The sequence below is a fragment of the Cyanistes caeruleus genome, chromosome 2, assembly GCF_971803275.1.
Source record: "Cyanistes caeruleus chromosome 2, bCyaCae1.hap1.1, whole genome shotgun sequence".
In the NCBI taxonomy this organism is placed as follows: domain Eukaryota; kingdom Metazoa; phylum Chordata; class Aves; order Passeriformes; family Paridae; genus Cyanistes; species Cyanistes caeruleus.
The window spans coordinates 41696267-41719847 of NC_141702.1; the positions used below are offsets into that span (position 1 = coordinate 41696267).

Below are 23581 nucleotides of genomic sequence, written 5' to 3' on the forward strand. Positions count from 1 at the left end.
TAATTCCTTTTTTTCAAGCAAAAATGATAGTGCTTTTGTTTCCAAGAATAAATGTGCTAAGCTGGTGTAAATTACATCTGAGGATGTTCATTTATGTGTCTTTTCAAGCTAAGTCCATTTTGATTTATAGTAGACAGTGTTTTTTATTTAGCTTTGTATAGTTTGATACAATAGTAATACTTCTGTTGTATGTCTAGGAATTGCTAACTTGTTCTACTGCTTCTTTTATCATTGATCCTGACATCTTTGACAGAATTTTTTATCCTTTGACTGTAGTATACCTCTTTTTTTCCACTCTTCACCCTCATCAAACTACACTGCTCATAGATCACCACTTGAGAGATCATATTTCATACAATTATGATAATTATTTTGAAATACTCGGGACTATTAATTCTTATTGCTGCCATCATCATAATACTGAATTAATGATAAAACTTTATGAAAATGTTCAAAAGAGCATGTTTAGAAAACAGAATAATGACAACATTTCAGATCAGGCATATCATAACTGATTATTTGACATATATAAATGCCAAATATAGATGGAACTAGAAAAAGACGGCAAATTTAATATATTAATAAGGCAGAATGTTGTCCTAATTTTCAGCATTTCCTTCAAATATATTATTTTTTCTTACATTTTCATATTAGGTGCAAAGGTGGGGAAAGGATGGACAGGAGTCTGAGTTATTTTAATTTGTTTTCTACCTTCTGTATGCTGCATCTGATAAGTACTCAGGTGGCATGAAAAAAGTTTTCTTCATCTTGGTATGGTGACCTTCAAGATCAAAGCTGTTCCATGAACCAAAGGTCTTTTCTGAACTTTAGGAGCACATTGATTGTCTTTTGTGGAGCTATGTGGGATGGGGTAGAGGATTTTTTTCACTGCAGTACTGCAAAGCCTTTATTAGGAAAGAATTGTTACTGGAAATAAGCTGAACTGGGATTGGCTATTTGCAACTATAAAAGATGTTTGCACCCATGCTCTGATGTGCTTGCTTAGCATATTTAAAGAAAACAATAAAGCTGATTATTGCCTTCCTCTTCAGTTATACAGCTGGTTATACTGAAACAGCAGTACAATGGATTTAACATTCTGATGTTAAGACCCAAGACAGAAAAATTAAGTGATATGCTCAGTATCAGAATAGAAATCTTGACTGTCTGTGGAGTTAAACCTGGATCCATGGTTTTCTTGTTCAGTGATTTTTTTTTAACCCTAAAGCTAGTCTGTTCTAGATATGGTATTTTAGTAATTGTGACTTCAGTATTAGTCATGAATATAATTTTAAACACTTCTGCTTTCCTGTACTAAGTAATTGTTTAAAAATTATTTTTTAGTCTAAAAGAAAGGGGGATTGGGATTTTAGTTAGGGTTAGTTGTTTTTTTGCTGGCCTAGTCTAGACACTTATAAATTTTTCACAAGAGGGAGGTTTGTATTTCAAATGCATATATATACCTGCACAGATTTGTGTAATTAAAAATATAGTTCAGCCTTTATTTTTGCATGTTTTAGAAGAGGGAATTTTTCTCAGCTATTGAGAATTTGAACAGGCTGTCCAGGGAGGCAGTGGAGTCACCATTCCTGGAAATTTTCAAAGAAATGATTTGGTACTTAGTGCTATGCTTGAGTTGGCATAGTGGTCTTTGGTCAAAGGTTGGGCTCTATGATCTTGGATAATGTTTCTATGATTCTATTCTATTACACAGTCTAGGAAAAAAATATCAGGAGAAAACTACCTAGACTGAAACTTTTTCTCTGATTACTGGCACAGCTACCATCCAAAAGATAGTTTTTGAAAATATTTTTAGGAGGAAATAATGTAACTTTTATTTGCCCTCTCATACTCAGTGGTCCAGATCTGTCTTTTCAGGGTGACTAAAACTTAGTTAATGATATGCTCAAAAGAACTATATTACTTAAACCCACAACATTTCCTTACCCTCTCCTCAAGAATCCCAGTTTGATGATCAAATAATTTTTTTCCTAAAGCATAAACTGCAGCAGTGTAAATTCTTTAAATGTGTTTGTATAGCCAAAAGGCCACATATGGGCAATGTGGAACTTGGAATTAATTCCTTAAGATATGATAGAACATGCCAATATAGTCTAAGGTTGTTCTGATTTATCAGCAGCGGTTTTGTATCTCTGAGGAAGAGTTTGGTGAGTAGTCATAGTGTATGGTTTGACATGGAGATGGGGACATAATTATAGGTTGTTGGACATTGTGCTCACTTTATACATCTGTACTTTTTCCCCCGGAAGGAAATTATGTCATACAAATACACCTCTAGAATTTATTTGAGCAAATAGTACTGTTATCATGGATGGCTCTTGCATCTTGGCTTGCCCTCATGAATCTAATTTTAAAATTTTCAGCTAAAGGCATTTGAAACAGAACAGCTATATTTTTGACAAAGGGCTTGTTAAATAGAATTTTCTTTGGCAAAAATTATTTTGAAGTCAGTTACCAGATGCATTTCCTTTCTTTTACCAACACAGTACTATCATTTCCTTGTAGAAGTCACGTTTCACAACAAAATAAGTCAACATCATACTAGATATCCTTGAACTCCTCTTCATGTCACTGCCACTAATCATAGTACATTTTAAATATTGCAAGTTGTCAATGGCATCAGACTCTAATGCATTAGGATTTGTAAAATATATGCATACATACACGTATACTATTCTGATTGCTCTCCAATCCTTTAACTACAGGTTTGAAAAACCCTACTAAAATGTTGGACTCTAAAGCTACTAATTAGAAGCTGCATTAATTATGTTTACAGTGAAAAGACATTTTTTTTTCCTTTTTCTATTTCTATTTTCCTAACTTTTTCTATTAAAAGGTTATTCTAACTTTTTCTATTAAAGCCACCATTGGTACTGTATCTAAATGGGATTAAATATAACTGGTGATCATTTTAAGGATGCTTTACACTGCTGAAATTGAGTGAAATGATCTTAGTGTAGTAAAAAAGGCTTAATATGAATAAATATGAAAGGTCCATCAAGCCGTCTTTTTTATTTCTCTCTATTTCCTCTTTTCTTTTCTTAACAGTGTTGTTGTATTAGATATTACAGCACAAAATAGCCCACTGTTCAAGATCCAATGCTAGGTTGTGAAATTTCTTTTTAACTTTCCACTAGAAGTGGTTTTTGTTTTCAGTTGAAGATGATAAAACTAAATTTTAGAGTTCATGGGTAATCTCTGTGAGTCATTTTGCAGCAATTAACTGTTCCAGTTGAAGCAAAATATTCTATCAATGCCAATAAACCAGCATTCTCCTCCCTTCTACCCATACCCTTTTCAAAGACCAATACACAGTGAGATTTTTCTAAGACATAACCAAAAAAACTGGGCAGGGGGGCTGTCAGGGAAGGAGGGGAGTACAGAGAGGTGTGAGAGGAAACAACTTACTAAGAATAGGGAGACTGTTTTCTGGTGGCTCTACAAAGCAGTATATTATTAGTTCTGAAATTTTTGATATGGGGAAGATAAGGAGTAGCCTTTAAAAAAGCATTAGTGTTTTCTTACAGAAAAAGGTTGATGTGTTCAGCCTATTGCAAAGTGCATTTGCCTGCATTCTTCCTGTGCAGCACAAAGGCAGCATTAATGGAAATGATAAATAGTTTGATGAGCAAGCCAGGTGGCATAGCAATGGCCCGCAAGGCTGCTGAGCTGGAGACAGGTTTTAAAACAAACTTGGGGCTCTTGCTTCCTGGACTGGTTGAAGTTGAACATGTCGAGGAGGTAATGTGATTGATCTCTTTGGAGGAAGATGCCAGCTGGAGAGCTCACAAACTGCTCCTTCAGGATTCTCCTTAACGATGAATTGATGGCAGCTTCTGAAAAGAGTTACTCACACCGCACTCTTCCCAGCCATTCAGAGGTAGGGCTCTATCACAGTAGCTGCTAAGAGAAGGAATTGAGAGTTTAAAGGGACAGGAAAAAGGTGTCCCTGGTGAAAGAAAATGCAGGAAGTACATTCCCAAAATGCAGCTATTATTTCTATACTGTTGTAAAATAGATTTTTTTTTTTTTTTAGGGGCTTATACACACAAATGGTTGTATTCTGGTTGCTTTGGGGTTTTTTTGTTGGGTTTGTTTTGGTTTTTTGGTGTTTTTTTGCACTACTGGGATTTTGTAAATTTTAATAAAATAAGAAGTTGCCTTTTCATCTGAGGCCTGCAATTCATGTTATATTTTAAATCAATTATTTAAAAATTATTCTAGAGAACTCTTTGATTAAAAATATTCTAGATCTCCTCAAAATCACGGTGAAGAAAGGACTTGCTTTGTTCTTAGCTTCATAGTCCTTGTAGTTCTTGAATTATATTCCTCCCTTCATTGGAGGTTCTGATACCTCTTCTGCTCAGCTAAATATGTGTCCTTTTGGAACTGTCCCTTGCTGATTGAGAAACTTTTATTTCTCAGTACATGACAGCTTGTTACTTCTATCCTGCATAATCAGCTTATTATGACATTTCCTGTATTGTCAGACAGTAGCAATGATAATGTTAATACTTTGAATTAATAGTAGCTCAAGAATCTTAGTCAATATGTGAATATGTTTGTTTGATCTAAAATGACTGAAATGTACAAAGGATAGAAGGGCAGAAATTGAAGCCCACAGACAAACTGCACACAGTAGGAACAAGCAATCTTTGAGTCTTAGGAATCTCAATCTTTCAAATGGAGAAAGAGAAAAAATAGAAAAAAAATTGGTAAAAATGAAAGCAAACAATTAATTTGTCTGACTTCACCTGTGTATTCAGGACTAAATGTTAAAGAGACGTTAGGTAGAGCTCAATTTTTGTTGCTCCAAGACATTGGTTTTGCTGTTAAAAGCCTTTAGCACATGATATCTGATAGCTGTGAAAAATTGAACTCCAGATTGTTACTATAAGATAGGGGCACAATTTATTTATATCCTACATGTATTGCCAGGTTAGTCCTCAAGTGCGCATGCAATGTTCTGATTGCCTGGATCTTTTTTGGCCATTGCTATTGCAGAAACTGCTCCTGAAGAAGCCAGGATGTTAGGGTGCTCAGGGGAACAGAAGCTCAGTGAAAGCCAGGCATTGGGAAGAAGTTATTGTCCATAGATGAACCCAGGTGCTGCAGTTTACATGCCGGACCTTGTTCTTTTGGTTTATATCTTTCCAGTGCTTAATATTTAATTTAGTTGCAAATAACGACCCACTATTCAATATTTAATTTAGAAAAGGTTTTGTTTGTGTATGGTGATATGTTTGTTTGTTTATTTGTTTGTTTGTTTTTAGATGAATTATTCTGTTCCTCTTCAGAAAATTATTTTGGTGAGTTTTATACCCAGTAAAACTAATTTATTCTTTGCATACTTTTAAAAACACAAGTACTACATCCTAAATGGTACATACAGTGTAAAGGGAAACATCTAGCCTTTCATTAGTATTTAAAAGAGCCAGCTTTAGAAGTGTGATCCAGAACTGGAAATCCTTTACTTGCTCCTAGTTACCACTAAAGCCTGAATGAGGAAATTCTGCTTCTCAATGTTTTACCAGAGAAATAAAAAGTACCAGAGTAAGGTATGTTCAGCACTGTCTGATATTTTTCTGTTCTGTGAGGTGTTTTTCTGCAGCAAGCAGGATAACTGTGGCAGTGGTACTTGCCACCTGTGACACACCTTCACAGTAGCACCCCACAGCATGCACTCTCCTCAGAGTTGCTTGTCTTCACTCCCATGCAAGTGTTTTGTTTTCCAAAATCGTCCTGTTGAGTGCCCAGCAAGCTGGAGGCTGTTGAACATATGCAAGTGAAGAATTTATTCCTTATAGTGGGTGGCCAAGTGGACCACTGAAGTGAGTCATTTAGTAGACTGGAACATATTTTGTTCCCCGCCATGATCCGTCTCAACTTCACAAATGCTGGTGGCTGGAAACATGGTGAAATATATATGTTAAAATCTTAAAAATGGAAGTATGTACTCACTGTAACTATTACTAAAATTAAATATTTTGCTACATGTAGCAGCTATGAACAATACTACACATTCAAAGTTTAAGGTCGCTTTTTATTTCACATTGATGAAGACAGGAGAAAGAACCATACCTTTGAAAACTCTGAAATTTGCTTATACTACAGATTTAATTTATCTTAAAATATATTTTGATCAGTCTCACTGGTTACTATTGTAATTGACAGTTATTGAAGGCATAAATACTTCTTCATGTGCTTGCCTGCTCATCTGTACTGGCCCAGCCCTGAGGTCCAGTCAGTGCACTGAAGAGATTCACAGGTTTTTTTCCCCATATTCTCATGCTCAGGTTTCTGTGGTAGCTTTCTACCTTTTGTACTGCCTTCCAATGTGGTACTTTGCTTATTGCTCATCACCTCTCTATCAGATACATAGGTAACCCAGAAGGCAGACACTGTCATAGCATCCTCCTCCTCAGTCTTTAATTTCTCTAGTTCCTGCATCTGTAAATCTTCTATTTCAAATTCTGGTAGGAGTTTTTCGTTTTCTGAGGTAGCCCAATAGTGATAAGATTTATGAAGACTACAATTTTTTTTTTTTTAAATTCTTGAACAACCCAGTTAGAACCTTTAAGGACTGATGTTCTTGGGTAATGCTCTGGAACAGAACAAAGCTTGGAAGTTTTAGAATTCTTGGGTTTCACCCACAGCTGTTTCTTGAGGTTATCGTAGTTAAAGCATGGAGCTAATAGCACCAAGGTTGTGGGTTCAACCCCTGTATGGGCCATTCAATTAAGAGTAGGACTTGGTGGTCTTTGTGGGTTCCTTCCAACTCAGAATAGTCTGTGATTCTCAAACAAATTAAGATATATATTTAATTCATTAAGGTATTGGAAAACATTTACTTCAGAAACTCCTGTAGGCAGGAAAACACTTCTTGCCATTCTCTAAGAAACCTTGGACTTACAGTTAAAGACCAAAACTGTATTGTTTTGGTGGAAACAATGGGGATAGATCAAGGCACCTGTCAATTTGTAGTTTCTTACATTTGTTTACCAAAATTTTGTAGTTTAAACTTGCTGCAGAAAAAAAACAACAATCCCTTTTCCACTTCTTTCTATCCATTTCAAAGTTCCTTCCATCTTAACTGCCCATTCCATCTCCAAAGGTGTTAGGAAGCTGATTTGTGTGACATCTGAAAATATGCATAAAACATGCATATTAGGGACTCTGCCCTTTCGAGTAAAGAATGCTTTTAAAGAAGTTTGCAGTCAAGAAAGAACAGTCAGTCTTCCCTTTGACATTTGATATAATAAAAATACTCAGTACTTGTACAGAAAACTCGAACATCATGAATCACTGTAATGTTTCATGCAATCAAATTAATTTCAAAGTCACTTCCACAATCATAGTAAGCTTTTTTCTGGAGGGGTTTTAATTTCAAAGCTGGCATAATAGTGTAAAGCTACTTTTGTCTCTTGTTGTTCTTGAAAAGTTGTTCAGTACAGAAATATGAGAACAGATTCATGTAAGAGTGTCCTACAGTGCTGAAATGATTCACAACTTTGTATGCAAACTTGATTTATTATTTTGGAGACTGCCTAGTCTGATTAAAAACTATTAGTCTGGGATATGGCTTTAATTAAATTAGGGTAACATGTTCTCCGAAGAGGAATGTCATAGTTGCACAATAATGCTAGAGGAAGATTTGTCTATCTTAAGGTAATCCTAAGTGAGGCTGCTTACTCTCCATTAATATTAAGAGAAAATAAACTTGTGCTAAAGTGTTGTGAGTACAGATACTTAACTTTTCTTTTTAATAACATTTTTGTGTATCGGTTCCAACCAACTGAAAAGGGAAAAAAAAATCAGGAAAATGTGAATGCTTATAGTATGTTCTCCTGCCAGCAGTTCAGGTTCTTGTTTTGATAGTTTTCTTTTCTCCCCAATCCTGTTTTCTTTAAGGTCTCATTCGATTACAAGAGCTCATCAAGGCTCCGTCACGATACAACCTAAGACTAAAAATCCGCCAGTTACCAGCTGACACAAAAGATGCAAAGCCATTGCTAAAGGAGATGAAAAGAGGCAAAGAATTCCATGTAATCTTTGACTGCAGCCATGAAATGGCAGCAGGCATCTTGAAGCAGGTAATCCTCATTTTGCTTTAGATGTCTTAATCTTTTTCATCCCTAGTAAATAAAAGTATTATCCAGACCTAATGGTATTTAACAAGCAGGGAAATTGTACGTCAGTTTTACTGAGGCCTAACTAAAAATCAGCCAAGGCTTTCAGAGGTGATTTTAATGGTTACACAAATGCTAGGTGCTTTAATTATGCTTTTATAAAGAGTTTAATTAAATTTATGTTCAGGAGGAACATGAAGGTATATTAGTCTTTCAACTATGAAGAACTGGTACTTTGAGTTGATGCTTTAAGCATGGTTTTAAATGTTTGCTTAATATTATTTTATATACCAAATCTTTATGTATGTATGTATTTATTTATTTATATATTTGTTTTATTTGATGCATTTAAGATGTGTGTTCCTAATCAGACAGTGATACTTGAACAGCATGTTACCAACAGACCACATTCATGTCTTCTATTGAGAAGACAGAATTGGTATTTTAGAGCCATATTCTCTTTGCACTAATAATGGAACTGCAAAACAGCCAAGTACATTTGGGTTGATGTGAGAGGAGTGGATGAGATACAGTAGAATTCAAAACACTTAACTGGCTCAGAGACCATCTTCCCTACAGCTTTTTTAAATTTATGACTTCCAATAAAGAGAATAGGAAGACTACCTAAACTGAAACAGTATTCTACACTTCTAATGCATAGCTTTTAGTAACTTTAATTCATGTTTATGTTATGTTTGCTAGAAAACTGTAGGGTCTAAATTGAAAACAAAATGTATTTAAGAGTTGGAAATACGCATCTCATCAGAGGTACTTGCAGGTATTAGTGTGGGTATAATTAAAATCACTACATGTAAGACTACATATATAATATAATTTCTTTACTTAATTGTTCATTGATTGAAAAACTTTTATTAGTTCCTAGAAATTTTAAACCTCTGCTGGTGGTTTTTTTTCTAAATATAAGCCAGCCTAGTTATTCTAGTTGTTTAGGGCAAATCATTGAATTTCAATTTAATTATTTTAAATATTTAAAATCTAAACAATGCAGATGAAAAATGTGTTGATGTCAATATCAAGCTGAAATACTAAAAACTCCATCAAGATACATTACTTATACAGTACCTAGAAGTTTTTAGGTGAAAACTTAAACTCCAAAGGTGTTATGTTTTATTTCACAGTATACAACACTGTGAAAAATGTATGAATAGAGGGAAATGGGAACAATATTAAAAGCATTGTATCTTTAATCATGTCCCAGGACCCAAGAGTGAGCATTCAGCTTTTTTAAATCAAATTGTGAACTGTTTAATCAAAGTACACTGCTCATCCTAAAGATTACAGAGTGAAGATATAGAAAAAATTCTTACATGAATGTTTAGGTATTTATGCAGATTCTGTAGATTTTTACTTTTCCATTCAAGTCCTATACTGAAATGCTTTAAATATACCCAAAATTTGTAGTTTTTAAGCTGAATGTGAGCACTTGCTGTCAAAATTGACACAAAGGGTGTTGAGAATATATTTCTTCTTTAATGCTAATATTCCATATATAGTGTTTATAAGTGATTATTAAAAAAAACCCCACTTTATATATCCATTTCTGAATTACTGAATTATCAGATTTCTTTTCCTAATAATGGAGGAATGAATTGTGGGACACATGACAAGGAGTTTCGTTTGAGATGACTATTGGAAAGGTTAACAGTGAAGCTGGTGGAACACAACACAAGATAAAATATAAAGAAAGCGAAGTACCTTAAGAACCTAGTGAAACAGCAACTACTCTTTACTGTCCAAAAATACATAATGAAAAGTGAAAAAAGAAATGCCCTCAATCAGACAAACATACTTAAATTAAGGTAAATTTCATTGTTATCTACATCACCAGGCAACCAGGGAAACCGTACATAATTTAAAAGATTAGGGAAGCATTGTAATAGTGAGAACAGAGAAATTACAATGTTTGAAGTGGAAAAAGAAGTGAGATCTTTAGAGAAGTGAGAAGGTGAAAGAAGGAGGACCTGAAAAACAGACATCATCATCGCATAGCAGAATAAGGAACATGCGTAGGATGTTCTGTAGGAATCCTTTGGAGTATGAAAGACTTGATTAGAAGCAGTTATGATATGGTGACTGAAAATGTGTTACATATATAGAGGAAGATAATTCTGTTTTATTAAAAAAAGTAAGTTCTTATAAAAGCTAAGAATGTATGTAGTTGTAGAGTTCCTAATGAAGTTTTTTAATGTGGTTTACTTGTGTTTAAGACAATTTAACTGCTACTGGAACACTATACCGTAGTTCTAAATCCTGTTGTAGAATTCTAAGTACACAAGTATACGCATTCTTTGGAAAAACAGTATGGGTCTTTTTTTCAAAATCTTGTTTAACATGTTGTAAAATCAGATTTACCACTGATATTTGAATTAATTTTAGATTTTTTTCTTTGGAAAAGATCATATAGACTATTCATTTCATCATTTTTCAGAGCGTGTTACAAGTGAAAAGGCTCCCACAGCCTTCAGAATGCTGACAATTCTTTTTAATACAAATTCTGGCATTGTCACAGTAGTATAATTGTGGCATTCAGTGTCTTTAAGGAGTCCATCTGGTAGCAACTTGGCAAAGAACTCCTTTGATAGCTCCTGGAAAGGAAGAAAATACTAAGGCAACTTTTGTGCAGAGTGTCAGGATACGTGCTTTTCAGGAGAAAATGCCCTTAATGAGTAAAAACGATGAAACATAGTTTTTTACCTACAAATATTTTTTTATGCAGTTGAGAGGAATGCATGAACTCTTAAAATGCACAGTTTATCAAAAACTATTTGGTATTACATAACTAGTAAGAGCGATGAAGGCACTTGAGAGATACCTGAATTTATAAAGTAATTCTATGAATATTTGTTCATTTTTATTTAAGTAGTATCTCTCTTGCTATTCAAAATTTGACTCAAGAGCATTTTCTTCCATGGTTGGAAAAATGTGTACATCTATAATATAAGTTTGGGTCCTTCTTTTGAATGCATAGTATTGTTCATCAAAATAGAAAAAAAAATCCTAGTAGGTAATTTATTATAAAGGAAGGGTTCAATAATGAATGAAAATATTGTCGACTCAAATTATGTGTTGTAACTTAATGTATCCATTAGCATGTAGAAATACAAGGCTCTTTCACATTTACTGCACTAAACAGTCTAATAATATTCTTTCTATCAGAAGATCTGGTTCATAAATTCCTTTAATAGTCAGTAATCTTCTCTAACTGCTAAGAAATGACTCGCTTGACCTAATTTTAGCATAATTCCAACCCTATAGTCTGATCTTAGTAGTGCTCTTTTGCAAGCGTTTCATTTGCCATGTGAGTGTGATAAAAATGTATTATGTGGTCTCAGAAACATTAATCTTTTGTTTATTTTTTTCAAGGCTTTAGCTATGGGGATGATGACAGAATACTATCACTATATCTTTACCACACTGGTAAGTGGCTTGTGAAAAATGTAGTGATGACATCCTACAAAGATGTTACTTTCCTAATTATATTACTTAACATAGTGGAAAAGGTCACTCTGGAATGGGATGTGAGCTTTTCTTTGCTGAGTTTCCTTACTTTCAGTGAAAACTCATCAGGATGGTTTAATTATTGTTCAACTGTGAGCCCTGGAAACTGATAGACCTGAAAAAAGCATCTGGCTGTAGCACTGCAGCTTTTAACTGTCAAGAAGGGTTAGATGTATGATTCATAATTCATTGTTTATTTTATGTTTTGTCCTTTTTGTCTTTTAGCTGTTTGTATGGGAAGTTTAAGACATTTTAAAATTTACTCATATGTTCCATATTTTTAATCCAACATTTTACAAAGTAGTTCTTCTCTGTCATATGATTCATGAATAATTTGGTGTGAATCTTAGCAGCATTTTATTTAACAATTTGTATGAGTTTTTTAGGCACATGAATTATGCAATATTCTTTGGTGTCCACTGTAAATGTAACTTAGAAGGAATTTGATCATGCTTGGATTTATCATTTGCAATAAATAAACATTTAAAATGTGAATGCTCTCAGAAAAAAACACATGTATTCTTTTTCCTGCTCACCACAGCCTAACTATGAAAGAGTTTAAAAGTTGGTAAAATATTATTCTAGAGACCACAGAGTCTCCAGAGAGACAGATTTCTCTGTCTTGAATTTGTACTCAGTTTTGTCTAATTAGATTGCAGTTCATTATTTATTTAAAAAAAAAATATGAGACAAACATGAGACAAATGTGCCTTGACAAAAACCATGCTTGAAATGACCCATGTTTAAAGACACATCCATGTTTAAGTTCTTATGAAAATGTGATGTTCCCCCCTTTGTGGTAGGGTAGGAGTCCACCTCAGAATCACAAAGCAGAAGTTCATGGGAAGTATTTACACGAAATAGCTAGTTGGATAGTAAGCAAAATAATTTGTGAAGTTCAAAGGCACATCCTGCAGAAATACCTAGCTTATTTTAGATGGGTAAATTGTTCTGTCACTTACATATTTAGGATTACATGCAATAGGATTTCCCTCACTAAACAGATTTCCCTCCATAAAAATGGATTATAGATGTTTTTAAGCCTTTTTTCTAATTTTTCTTATTTTTATTTTTTATTGGTGAAAATTGTTTCTATGAGTACTATGCTGTCCTTTGGCATTGAATTTTCACTCCTAAAGCTCTGTTTAAAAAGATAATTTTCTGTCGTTCTTATTTACTTATTAAAACATTAGATTTTCTGTGGAGACAAGAGTATTACATTGATAGGAACTATCAAGAGACAATTTACTGTGTACAAACATATCATAGATTTTGATTTTGCAATGTAGCTCTGGAACCAGCATCAGAATTTAGTTGATTTTATATATTAATTGCTTCTTACCTGACATGATGAAAGTACTGTCAAATAAATTTTCCAGTCACAGTGTTTACAACAGTCTTCTGTGTAATCTCCTCTTGATTGATTCAGGATGTAATGTGCTGGCTCATTAATACACTGACCTGTGTGCATTTGTAATATATGCATGATAATATTGTGTATATTTATTACCTTCCAGTGTAAACATGAATGTGTTAGGATTAAAAAATCGCGTTCAAGGTTCTGACATCTTGAACAGTAAAAGCTGAGAGAATCTTTCAAAGAGAAAGATGTAACATAGTTCTAGTTACATCCAACATTTCCTTTGCAATAAAATGTTTTATTTCTCTGCAAAGAGGATGCAAGTTAGGTTATTTTAAAAGAATTTTGAAACCTGCATATCCTAGATATTGCATATGGAAAAGTATATCATATTTCTAGCTATAGAATTAAAAATGGGTAGTGATTGATAAGTGGTTTATATTTTTGTGGGCTTTGCAAAGTTAATAATGGGTGTTATATTTGATTATTCCGTAGTACAGCATCCTTCTTCAGCTTTGGGCAGTAAAAAAAATTGATTCAGGCAAGTGTTACACCTAAAGCTACCTGACAACAAAAATTAAATTAAAAATTAGATGAATGACTGCCTATGAATTATGGGGAAAATTTCCATGTTCAATAAATTAAAATTATGTTATAGGGAAATAATATATTATATATAACCTTGATTACATTTTCGTTTTCCCCCTGTTCAAAACTTGATCTTAGACCTGAGTTTCCTGAAGTCAGGTACTGTTTCTACATTGTTTCTTAGGATTTGATTAAAGCACTAGGATAACCTTGAATTTACTTCTTGAGCTAAAATTTGAATTGTTTTACTTTATATTAATTGTATTTCCCCCTCTGTGTGTTTGAGGGCTAATTGTACACACACACAGATATACCAAAAACATAAATTACTAAAAGTTATTGTTGCAAAGATGAATTCCTAATCAAAGATATGTCAATACTAGGAAGTATGTTTATGACAGTGAAAAATTCTTTTGATTAAATTTAAAGCTATGTATGTTTCTCCTCGTCCCTGCTCAACACCACCCCCACTCCCAGCCTACTCCACTCCACCAATTCATCCTCCAAAGATTAACTTAAGTTTCCCTGAGAGTGAAAGCTCAAGGAAACTCTTGTCCAATTTATCTTATTATTTGATGTCTGTTTGATTTCTGGTTAAGTTCAAGAACTAGCAATTAATATTAATATTTAGAAATTGAAAATAATATTTAAGCTTACTGCAGCCTTTTAGCCTACCTAGTAGTAGATACAGTTCTGTAATTGGGCTAACATTTCCTGAAAGTTTGTTCTTCCTCCTAGAATCAGATTACTCCCACCATAAGGGCAGCCAAGTTGCTTGCTCACAGACACGGGCCCTCAGATAATCAGAACACGCTTCCTAGCATAAACAGCAGTGAAAAATTACCATGCTCTCCTCTGGGGAGATGGTCCAACAACTGAAATAGCACTGCAGTGTATTACTGAACTCATACAACGATAATTTTTTCAGGACCTGTTTGCCTTGGATGTGGAACCCTATCGGTACAGTGGTGTTAATATGACTGGATTCAGAATCCTAAACACAGAAAATACCCAGGTGTCATCTATCATTGAGAAGTGGTCTATGGAGCGCTTGCAAGCACCCCCGAAGCCTGATTCAGGTTTGCTGGATGGATTTATGACGGTATGAATACCAGTATTTGGTTCCTTTTTTTATATGTTTGTGAAGCTATAAAAAAATATTTAACTTTTTGTTTGCTATTAAAAGTGTTTGGAGGTATGTAACCAAATATTATTGTAAACATGAGTCAGAGAGTAACTATGTTGTTTCTGTCAATATTTTGCAGATTGAATACATGGTTATATTGACTTTCAAAATTACACATGTTGTATTTTTTTTTCAAATTATAATGCCATATTCTAAATGTCAAATTCACCTACTTTCCCTAATTTGCTGGTGAAATTTTTTTATGGGACAAAAACCAAGCTAATGAAAATTGTCTCTTTCTCTGCATTTTGTGTCTTATTCGTTTAATATTCATTCATTAATAATGTGGACTTTCTAATATTTACATATATCTTGCTTGAAAATATTTTATTAGTATTATGAACAGGACTGTATTATTATCTTTTTTACTTTCTGTGCTTTCAGATTAATCTGATTAATTAATCCAGTTGTTTATTTTAATTTCTTTCCTTCCATTGCCACTATTCTTTGTTCTCACTTCAGTTCATAAAAATCACAACTATATTCCTGCAAACAAACTCATTGCTAGGTTTTGGTGCTTTTCTGCTCATTAGTTGGAATTCAGTCTGGAATTATAATGTCAGGAAGGGATCTATTTTAAAAGACATCCTACATTAGATCTGCTTTAGTCTTCAAATTTGTTGAAAGATTTTCCACTTTGGCCCCTTAACAGTTTAGGTAGTTGGGTTTTGTTTGGCTTTGCTTTTTGTTTTGAGGGGATTTCTTGTTGTTGTTAGGTGTTTTTTTGTTTGTTTTCTTTAGGCTTTTCATCTTCCATTTGAAAAATAGAAAATTCTATTTCTTGAAGACAGGTATCTTAGTAATCAGATGCCAAGACTGTATTAATTATTCCACATAACACAACTATTTGACCATTTTTTTCTACTGATAAGATCTAATGATCTTGTTGATATTAGCTACTAAATTACAATCAATATTTTAACAAATTAGTTTATTTTTTTCTAGAAAATTACCATTTTTAGAGAAAAAAAACTTTTAAAATATACTTACTATATATAATGTCTCGAACATGATGATTTGAAACATTTTAAATTTAATTTGTTCACTGATTTCTTTGTACTATATTTACAGATTGCATCACATGGTAGTTTAAAAGTTATATTGCTCATTTCTCTAAATAAATTCAAACAAACAAATGAACCCCCCAGAATCTGAAAACTGTATGAAGCATGCATCTGGTTTATATATAGCTGCTGCTTATTACTGTAAGTCATTGTTTCATGCTTCCTTGTTTGCATTAATATTTTCAATTATTTTTTTATCTTTTTGAAATTAAAATTTACATCACTTCTCATTCATTGTAGCTGTATACTTTATGTATTGCTCAAAGATATAACTGATCTCAGACCTTTGGATATTTACCAAGATCAGTAGTGATAGTTATTTTATGAGAACATAGGGCCATGGTGAAAAATAATGGAATAATAAATATTGGAATAGAGTTCTGTGGGCCAGTTGCATGTTTTTCATCTTCTGTGGTGCTGTAAAGAAAGTGCTTTCCTCAGAAAACCTTTTGATGTGAGACAGAACCCTATAATTGCTATTATATGATTCTGTTAGAATAATACTTTACATCATTACTTTGCCTCAGGATAGAAAAGTATAAAAAAGTGTGTGAAGAACACAGTGGCTTCTCTTCTGGACCCTTAAGAGCCCTCTATGCTCCAAGTGGAACCAAGTTTTCATAGAAACTGTGATGAATATTTTATGGTCATTCTTTTTGTTGATTAAGCTTTTAAAAGTGCTTTGTTTATTTAAAACCTGTGTTTTAAATACCTGAGAGTTGCAGATAGAATATAAATTATATTTAAAGGGCTAATAATCTTGGCAAGCATTATGAGATTACAAGGTTATTTTGATCTGGCCCTTAGATACAGAAAAAACATCCACAGCATGTCCATTTCGATGGTGTGAAAGAAAGTCAAATCTTGATGTCATTGCACAATGTTCTTTCTGTGCTCAGAATAAAATAAGCCATTTTATTGACTTATAATAAGGGAAGTTATAAAGTCAGTTAAATCTGTAAAATTTGACTTTCATGTCACTGTTATCATGTATATTTAAAGTCAGAAATGGACTTGGGAATCAAAGGCTCTTCACAGATATTGGTGCTATGGAGTGCTCTGACTGATACGGGCTGGACTGGAAACACTTTATTTTCACTGGTTGATTACTTCTACAGCTCAATCACAAAAAATTAGCAAGAAGACTGCTTAATGGCAATACATTCTGATTGAACCACGCAGCTAAATGCCATTTAACTAGGTTCAAAAAACACCTAAAACTCGCTCCAAATGTAAACCTGAAGTTTGTATAAATCGTTTAAGGACCTCAGTGAAAAGTAAATTTTTCTGGTGGTGTAAAACCAGGAAGTTATGAATTGTAGTTTTTCAGCTCCAGTGATGTTTGTGTGATATACTTCTACCCCAGACTTTGTCACCATGCTGACTTTGCCCTTAGGATAGTTAGAACTATCAATATAATTCTAATACTGCTTTTTCTTATTTATGATTCATAGAGTTCCCAGTATTAATTGTTTCAAGGTCTTTTCTGTAGACTTGTATAACTCTCTAACTAGTATATAATTCTCCTCATAATTTATTTTACCTTTTAGTGTCCTAATGCAATACAGAGTCGGTATAAAACATCATCCCATCTCCTTGGAATGTTCCAAGTCAAATTTGCAAGTGTGAATCCTATTGAGTTCAATTATGATAGTTTTTCCTTTATTTCTAGGCTGTTCCTCAGCACAGCTCTGGAAAAGGTCGTGGCTTAGCACACCAGAGAGAAAAAGTGACCAAAATCAAATTTTCAATCACATTTCATTTTCCTCTTGTGATTTCTTAAGTATTTCTTTGTATGGACTTTTAAAAAAATATAAAAATTAAACTACTTAATCAATACTGCCATATTGAACAATTCTAGTAGTGAATGTTTACTTATTGGTATAACAAAGAAACTAAATGCCTTCTATGTTTTAGGAGAGTAACTAGAGTAACTACAGTACAATTGGCTTTGTTTTTTCCATGGTTCCAGAAAATCTGTAGAAATATTGAAAATCACTTGCTATATTCTTTCAGACTATTCAGACTTTCTTTCTGCAGTTCTCTTGAGACAAAAGTTGTGCTTGTGTAAATATTTGTAAGAAATGATTTCTTCTAACGTCTGAACTAATTTCTAAGAAAGAAAAATGTGAGTATACTTTTAATATGATACATAGAAGTCCTGTGGAAGTCACACTGGTCGACTCTGAATACATTTTTCTATAATTATTCATATACTAATAGACCTTATTTGTGCATTTGATGGTACTTTCATGTTTCTTAATGTCTGAGCATAATCAAAATGGTATTTGTCCTCATGACATAGAAATAATAATAAAAATATGTTGCTATTCAAGTGTATTTGTATCCTTTTATCTGTCACATACTTGTGCAGATGTACATGTGCACACACGGTATAGCTTACTGAGCTACTTAAATATATTTATTTCTTAAATTTGTAGTCTCCTTTTATTTTAAGTATTCTCAGCAGTCTTGACCATTTTTTTTGTATCACCCTACTCTTACTAACCAGAAATAAAAAAAATATAGTGCTGATAAAAGTGAACATCACATGAAATTGTGACATGCCATGGCTGTTATTTCTTATGATAAAATTACAGGAATTTATACAGTAATAATAATGTTGCCAGAGGTAATAAACCATGCCTTTAGAAAATTGCTGAAGAAGAGCCAATGATCAAACTATTGCAATACCTTATCTTTCTTGCTAGTAGAATTAACTGTATCTAACATTTCAGTATCTATTTATCATTGTGTTCTTGTTTCTTCTTGTTACTTAGGTGAAAAATCCCGAAGGAAACAAAAAAAATGCATTTTTGTCCATTTTAAATTCAAATCTGGGTGTTTTTTTGCTGTTTGCCTGTTTCATTTTGGCAAAGTAGCCATTCTGGACTTTACCCGGAAATATGTAATAAGTCAAATTTAAAAAAAACCACCTTGCTTATATGTATTGCTGAATTAAATTTTTTTTCAGACTAGGAAAACTTTTTAATTAATTCTCACTTGATCCTGCACTTCCTGACTTAATTCAGCAATACATACAATCGAGTTGTTTTTTAAAATTTGACTTGCTACATATTTCCGTGTAAAATCCAGAATAGCTACTTTGCCAAAAGCAAACAGGCAAACATTGATTCATTCACGCATTTCCCTGCTTCTCACCACCTATTCTTACTCTTTAGCAGTTCAAAAAGCACTTTTTGGAAGTTAGACTCCAGACAGGGTGGGTTATTAGCATTGGAACTTTGTATTATCCAGGTATTAAACAACTTTTAACTAGATTGAAGCTCTTTAACAATTCTCTGATATATGATATACTCATTACTTTATTATTTTCCATAAACTGTATACTGAATTCTGAAATTTGAAAGTGATTAGTACTTAACAACCACTTGAACAGAATGACTTGGCATTAATAAAACCTCACTGTTTTTCAACCAGATTATGATTTCTTCTGAAAAAATGGACTTATAAGTCAATAAAACTCCCAAGCATACCATAATGAAATAAAAATATTTAATTAGTGTAACTTCAGACAGCTTTTTTCTTAAAATGCTTAAATTTGCAGGGGCTCATTCTTATTTTAGCCTGGAGTAAAAAATTAATTTTGAACTTTCCTGCAGAATGGAAAAATGATAATTATTATAACAATGCTTTTATTTGTTCTAACGATATTGGCATCTTTAATGTATAAATAGAAAAATATTCTGGAAAACAGAGGGGCAACAAACTATTTTAAAGAAACTCTATTTTGGTATACTTCACTTACTGAATCTGTACACATATTACACAGAAAGAAGAAAAAACTCACAAAACCCTGAGCATAAATACACTTTCATTTTATATATGACAATCATTATTCAAAAAGCAAAATAGAGCATAAATAAAGTGTTAGGAGTTCAGAATTCTTTTACTCTTCAACTATGAATCTTCACAGTTTTCTGTTCCTCAGGTTAGAATTTAGCATGTATAATTAAGATGACCTAACAAGTCCTGCTGCTTAATTAACATAAGGTTTTCCTTACTAATTGCTTTTGCCTGTCATCCAATTTAGCTCTCTTCTTTTATCTTATACGGAAAAGAGTGTTCTTTTTTTTATATTCAGACTATTAATTCTTTAATGTTCTTTAATGCTCACTTTAGTAGCTATATATGGGAGGTGCAGAGAAGCACAGTGGTACTTCTTGGATGTCAGATTTAGGTGTTTACCCCGGAAAATTCACAGTTTGCAGCTGGCACATTTTGTGTACTGCCTGGCAGAATGGAGCATTATTTAGTTGAGCATTTTCTCTTTTAATTTTTTTAATTATTTTTGTTTGTTTATTTTGTTCTGTTTTGTTTTGTTTTTTATTAACTTCTCAGTAAATGAAAATGTTAGTTGAAAAAACCCTCTGAAATTTAGAATGATATTAAATACTGTTGGCAAAATCCTAGAGATTTTTTGCATATGCAGAATGGATTTAAGGTTCATTTCTGTGCATGGGATTTTTATTTGCTTCAAAGAAAGGGAGATAAAATTTTATTAATAAAGTTTTGAAATTTTTGAAGCTGGTGTATAGAATTCCTCAGATAAGGAAAATAGATTCAGCGGTATTTTCTTTTAGTATGTACCTGTAAATAAGGTACAAGGGGCGAGATTCGAATACGTCTATAAATTGTCCTTAATTGAAGGAATGTGCTAATGCATTTTCTCACAGACCTGTCTAGGAAATTAATTTTGAAACTAGCTATTTTGAGGGATACAGTAAAAATCCTGGAATTAGAATTCCTTTCATATTAGAGAATGGAAATGAAAGTGAGAATAGCGTTGGATTTGTAAATGTATAGATATTTTTCCCTAATTAGCTCCATATTTGCACACCTAAAGACGGCGGATGCATTTAGCTAATATATTCTTTGTTCTTGTATTCCCCTGATTGTAAGAAAGGTTCCAGAAAGCAACCTCTCTATGTCTAAACCTTATGACTGTTTTGTAAAATCTAATTTATCTGAAAGTTCTCTTTCTTAGCTTTGGGTATGTTAGTTTAATATTCTCAGAAGTTTTGTTAAATACAAGGTCAAGCCAAAGAATTGATAAAAAAACAACATATGGTCAAACAGTGAGTATAGATGGACAATAATGATGTATTTTCTGTTGCATTAAATCAGTGTCTTTAAAAACCCTAAAAACTCGTGAGGAATTGGAGCAACGCATGAAGACCATATTAATAGCCACCTGTAATCAGGTGAAAAAGCACATTAATCAACAGATTTCTCTGGCTTATTTTTGGTAAAGGATTTTGAATAATGTTAAACTAGCTTGTTAAGCTACTAATGTTGGAAAGGGTACCTGGTTTTTTTCATTATGAAGTTTGGAAAGATTAAGAGAGTAATGTCACTGAAACCAGGACAACTTGAAAGAATTGTCTGAAACATAAAAATCCAACATTTACAGGAAGAGATTCAGATATAACCAAAGCTTAATGATATTTTTCATGAAAGAAATAAATAACTCCCATGTCAAATAATTAGGCATAAATAATATCAAAGGCACTGTTATACTGCTCTGAAAGCTAAGCTGTGTATTTCCCAGGTTCTTTGCTCTACATAAAAACAAGCAAACAAAAAACTAAAAAATACAACAACAAAAAAAATCCAAACAAAAACCCAATCCAACCATCCAAAACAAAATGAAACCCACCCCCTCAATCCCAGTAATTTTAATCTAGCTGTTGCTAATCCATTTTAATCAAGGTTTAGGTAAACAGCATGAGCCAAGGAAAAACAAGATGTTAAAAAAAAAAGTGAAGTTGTGATAAGTGTAGGTAGTAGAATTTAACCAAATAGAGTTAAAATGATGCTCTTAATTACTGGCTTAAGAAATCAGGAAGATGCAAAACTGGAAATATAGTCTATTATCATTATTAATTTGTACATTTAGTTAAAAATATTTTTAACCTAATTTTTTTTTACATTAATTTCATAGTTTCTGATCTGTGGGCTCCAAAATTCTTTTCTTTGCATGGCTCATAAAGGAAGAAAAAAAATTATGGTGTAATTCAGGGATTCAGGGTTCTTTCTGGAGCTTGTCTAACTTTATTTATCCTTGATGTCAGTATTTTCAGTGACAGTACAAACTATTGAATAGCATGATACAAATTAGTAATTTAGTTTTCCTAATGGTAAAAGGATATTTGTAAAACTTCAATCTCTTATCTGCACATGACAACATGAAAATAACAGTTACATTTAGAATAGCTACTTAAATAATAATTTAGTAACTGCTATCAGGTGCTGTGACTGGACAGGAGAAATTGATGAGAAGAAGGTGCTGTTAAGGTTCCTGACGGTGAATAGATCAATAAAAATACAAATAAATACTTGTTACAGAAATACAGTCTTGGATTCTGATTTAGAGCTTCAAAGAGGATATCTTCTTATGTAGACAGCTTTATAATTATCCCTTTAGCTAAAAGAATTTTCTGGATTTGCTGATGTGTTTAGTAACAGTGGAGCAGCAAATGTGTACTTCAAAGCAAATACTAAACAATTACTCATTACTGCATTACAAGCTAAGAATCTCCCTTAGGCACAGTTAATTTTGTGAGTTTAGGGACTATGCGGGATTTCATGCTGTAAGATGTTTTATAAATTATTTGTCAGCTATTTTGGGAATTAATTGCATTATTAAATATTTGAGTACTGTATACAGTAACTTTTAGAATTTTGAGAGACAGAACAGATCAGAAACATGTGATCCTATCCTAAAGGAAAGCTGTGTCCAAGTGCTTTATAGAGTTTAGAGGAAATTTCAGTTTCTCTTCTATGGAATATTTCACTGAATTCTTCCAGATGTGTTTTGAGGATATATGTATATATTCATAAATATACTAAGATTACCATTAATCTATATCATGCTTTCATGTTAGAAAACTCTGTGCTGCTACATCTTTATGAAGCAAAAGGGAGGAAACTTGGTGTAACAGCAAGTAGGGAAATGGCAGAGCTTGTGCAACCTGCAGGATCTCCTACACAGTGTAGAAGAGTAGCTGAAGCATAAGTTGTTTTTTGAAATAGGAACCTGAGTGCCTATTCTCAGGAAATATGCACATGTCTTCACTGTATGAAATTTAGTCTGAGGACTACAATTACAAAACCATAACCTGTTAAAGATTATGTTTCTAAAGAAGGGCAATGAAGCTTGTGAAGGGTCTGGAGCTCAAGTTTTACAAGGAGTGTATGCAGGAGCTTGAGTTGTTCAGCCTGGAGGAAAGGAGAGACCTTATTGCTCTGTACAACTGCCTGAAAGGAGGTTGTAGACAGGTGGCTGTTGGTCTCTTCTGCCAAGTAACAAGTGACAGAACAAAAGGAAACAGCTTCAAGTCATCCCAGGGGAGATTTAGACTGGATATTAGGAAAAATTTCTTCCCAGAAAGGGTGGTCATCCAACAATGGAACAGACTGCTTGAAGAAGTGGTGGCATCCTCTCCATCCCTGGAGGCATTTAAAAGTCTTGTAAATGTGGCACTTAGGGACACGATGGTGGTGGAATTGGCAGTGCCGGTTTAATGACTGGATGATGTTAAAGGTCTTTTCCAACCTAAACAATTCTATGATACTATTGAAGACATTTTTCTTAGCATATGCATTCTGAAATTGATTTTAATGTATTATGTATATACTATGTTTATTGTAAATTTTCAGGAAAAGTGAACCAAAAGTGAACTGTTTCTTT

The 23581-nt window shown here is 33.1% G+C and overlaps 1 protein-coding gene across 5 annotated transcripts in view; it reads left to right on the plus strand.

Moving 5' to 3' along the window:
• The window catches only part of GRIK2 (glutamate ionotropic receptor kainate type subunit 2), a 353896-nt gene that overhangs the window by 124864 nt on the left and 205451 nt on the right, over positions 1-23581 (plus strand). For all 5 annotated transcript variants that reach the window (XM_086876642.1, XM_086876641.1, XM_086876643.1 and 2 more), the window contains 3 exons: positions 7933-8114; positions 11535-11588; positions 14546-14719. In XM_086876642.1, coding sequence (XP_086732768.1) covers positions 7933-8114; positions 11535-11588; positions 14546-14719 — 410 coding nt within the window. The remainder of the gene's footprint in view (positions 1-7932; positions 8115-11534; positions 11589-14545; positions 14720-23581) is intronic.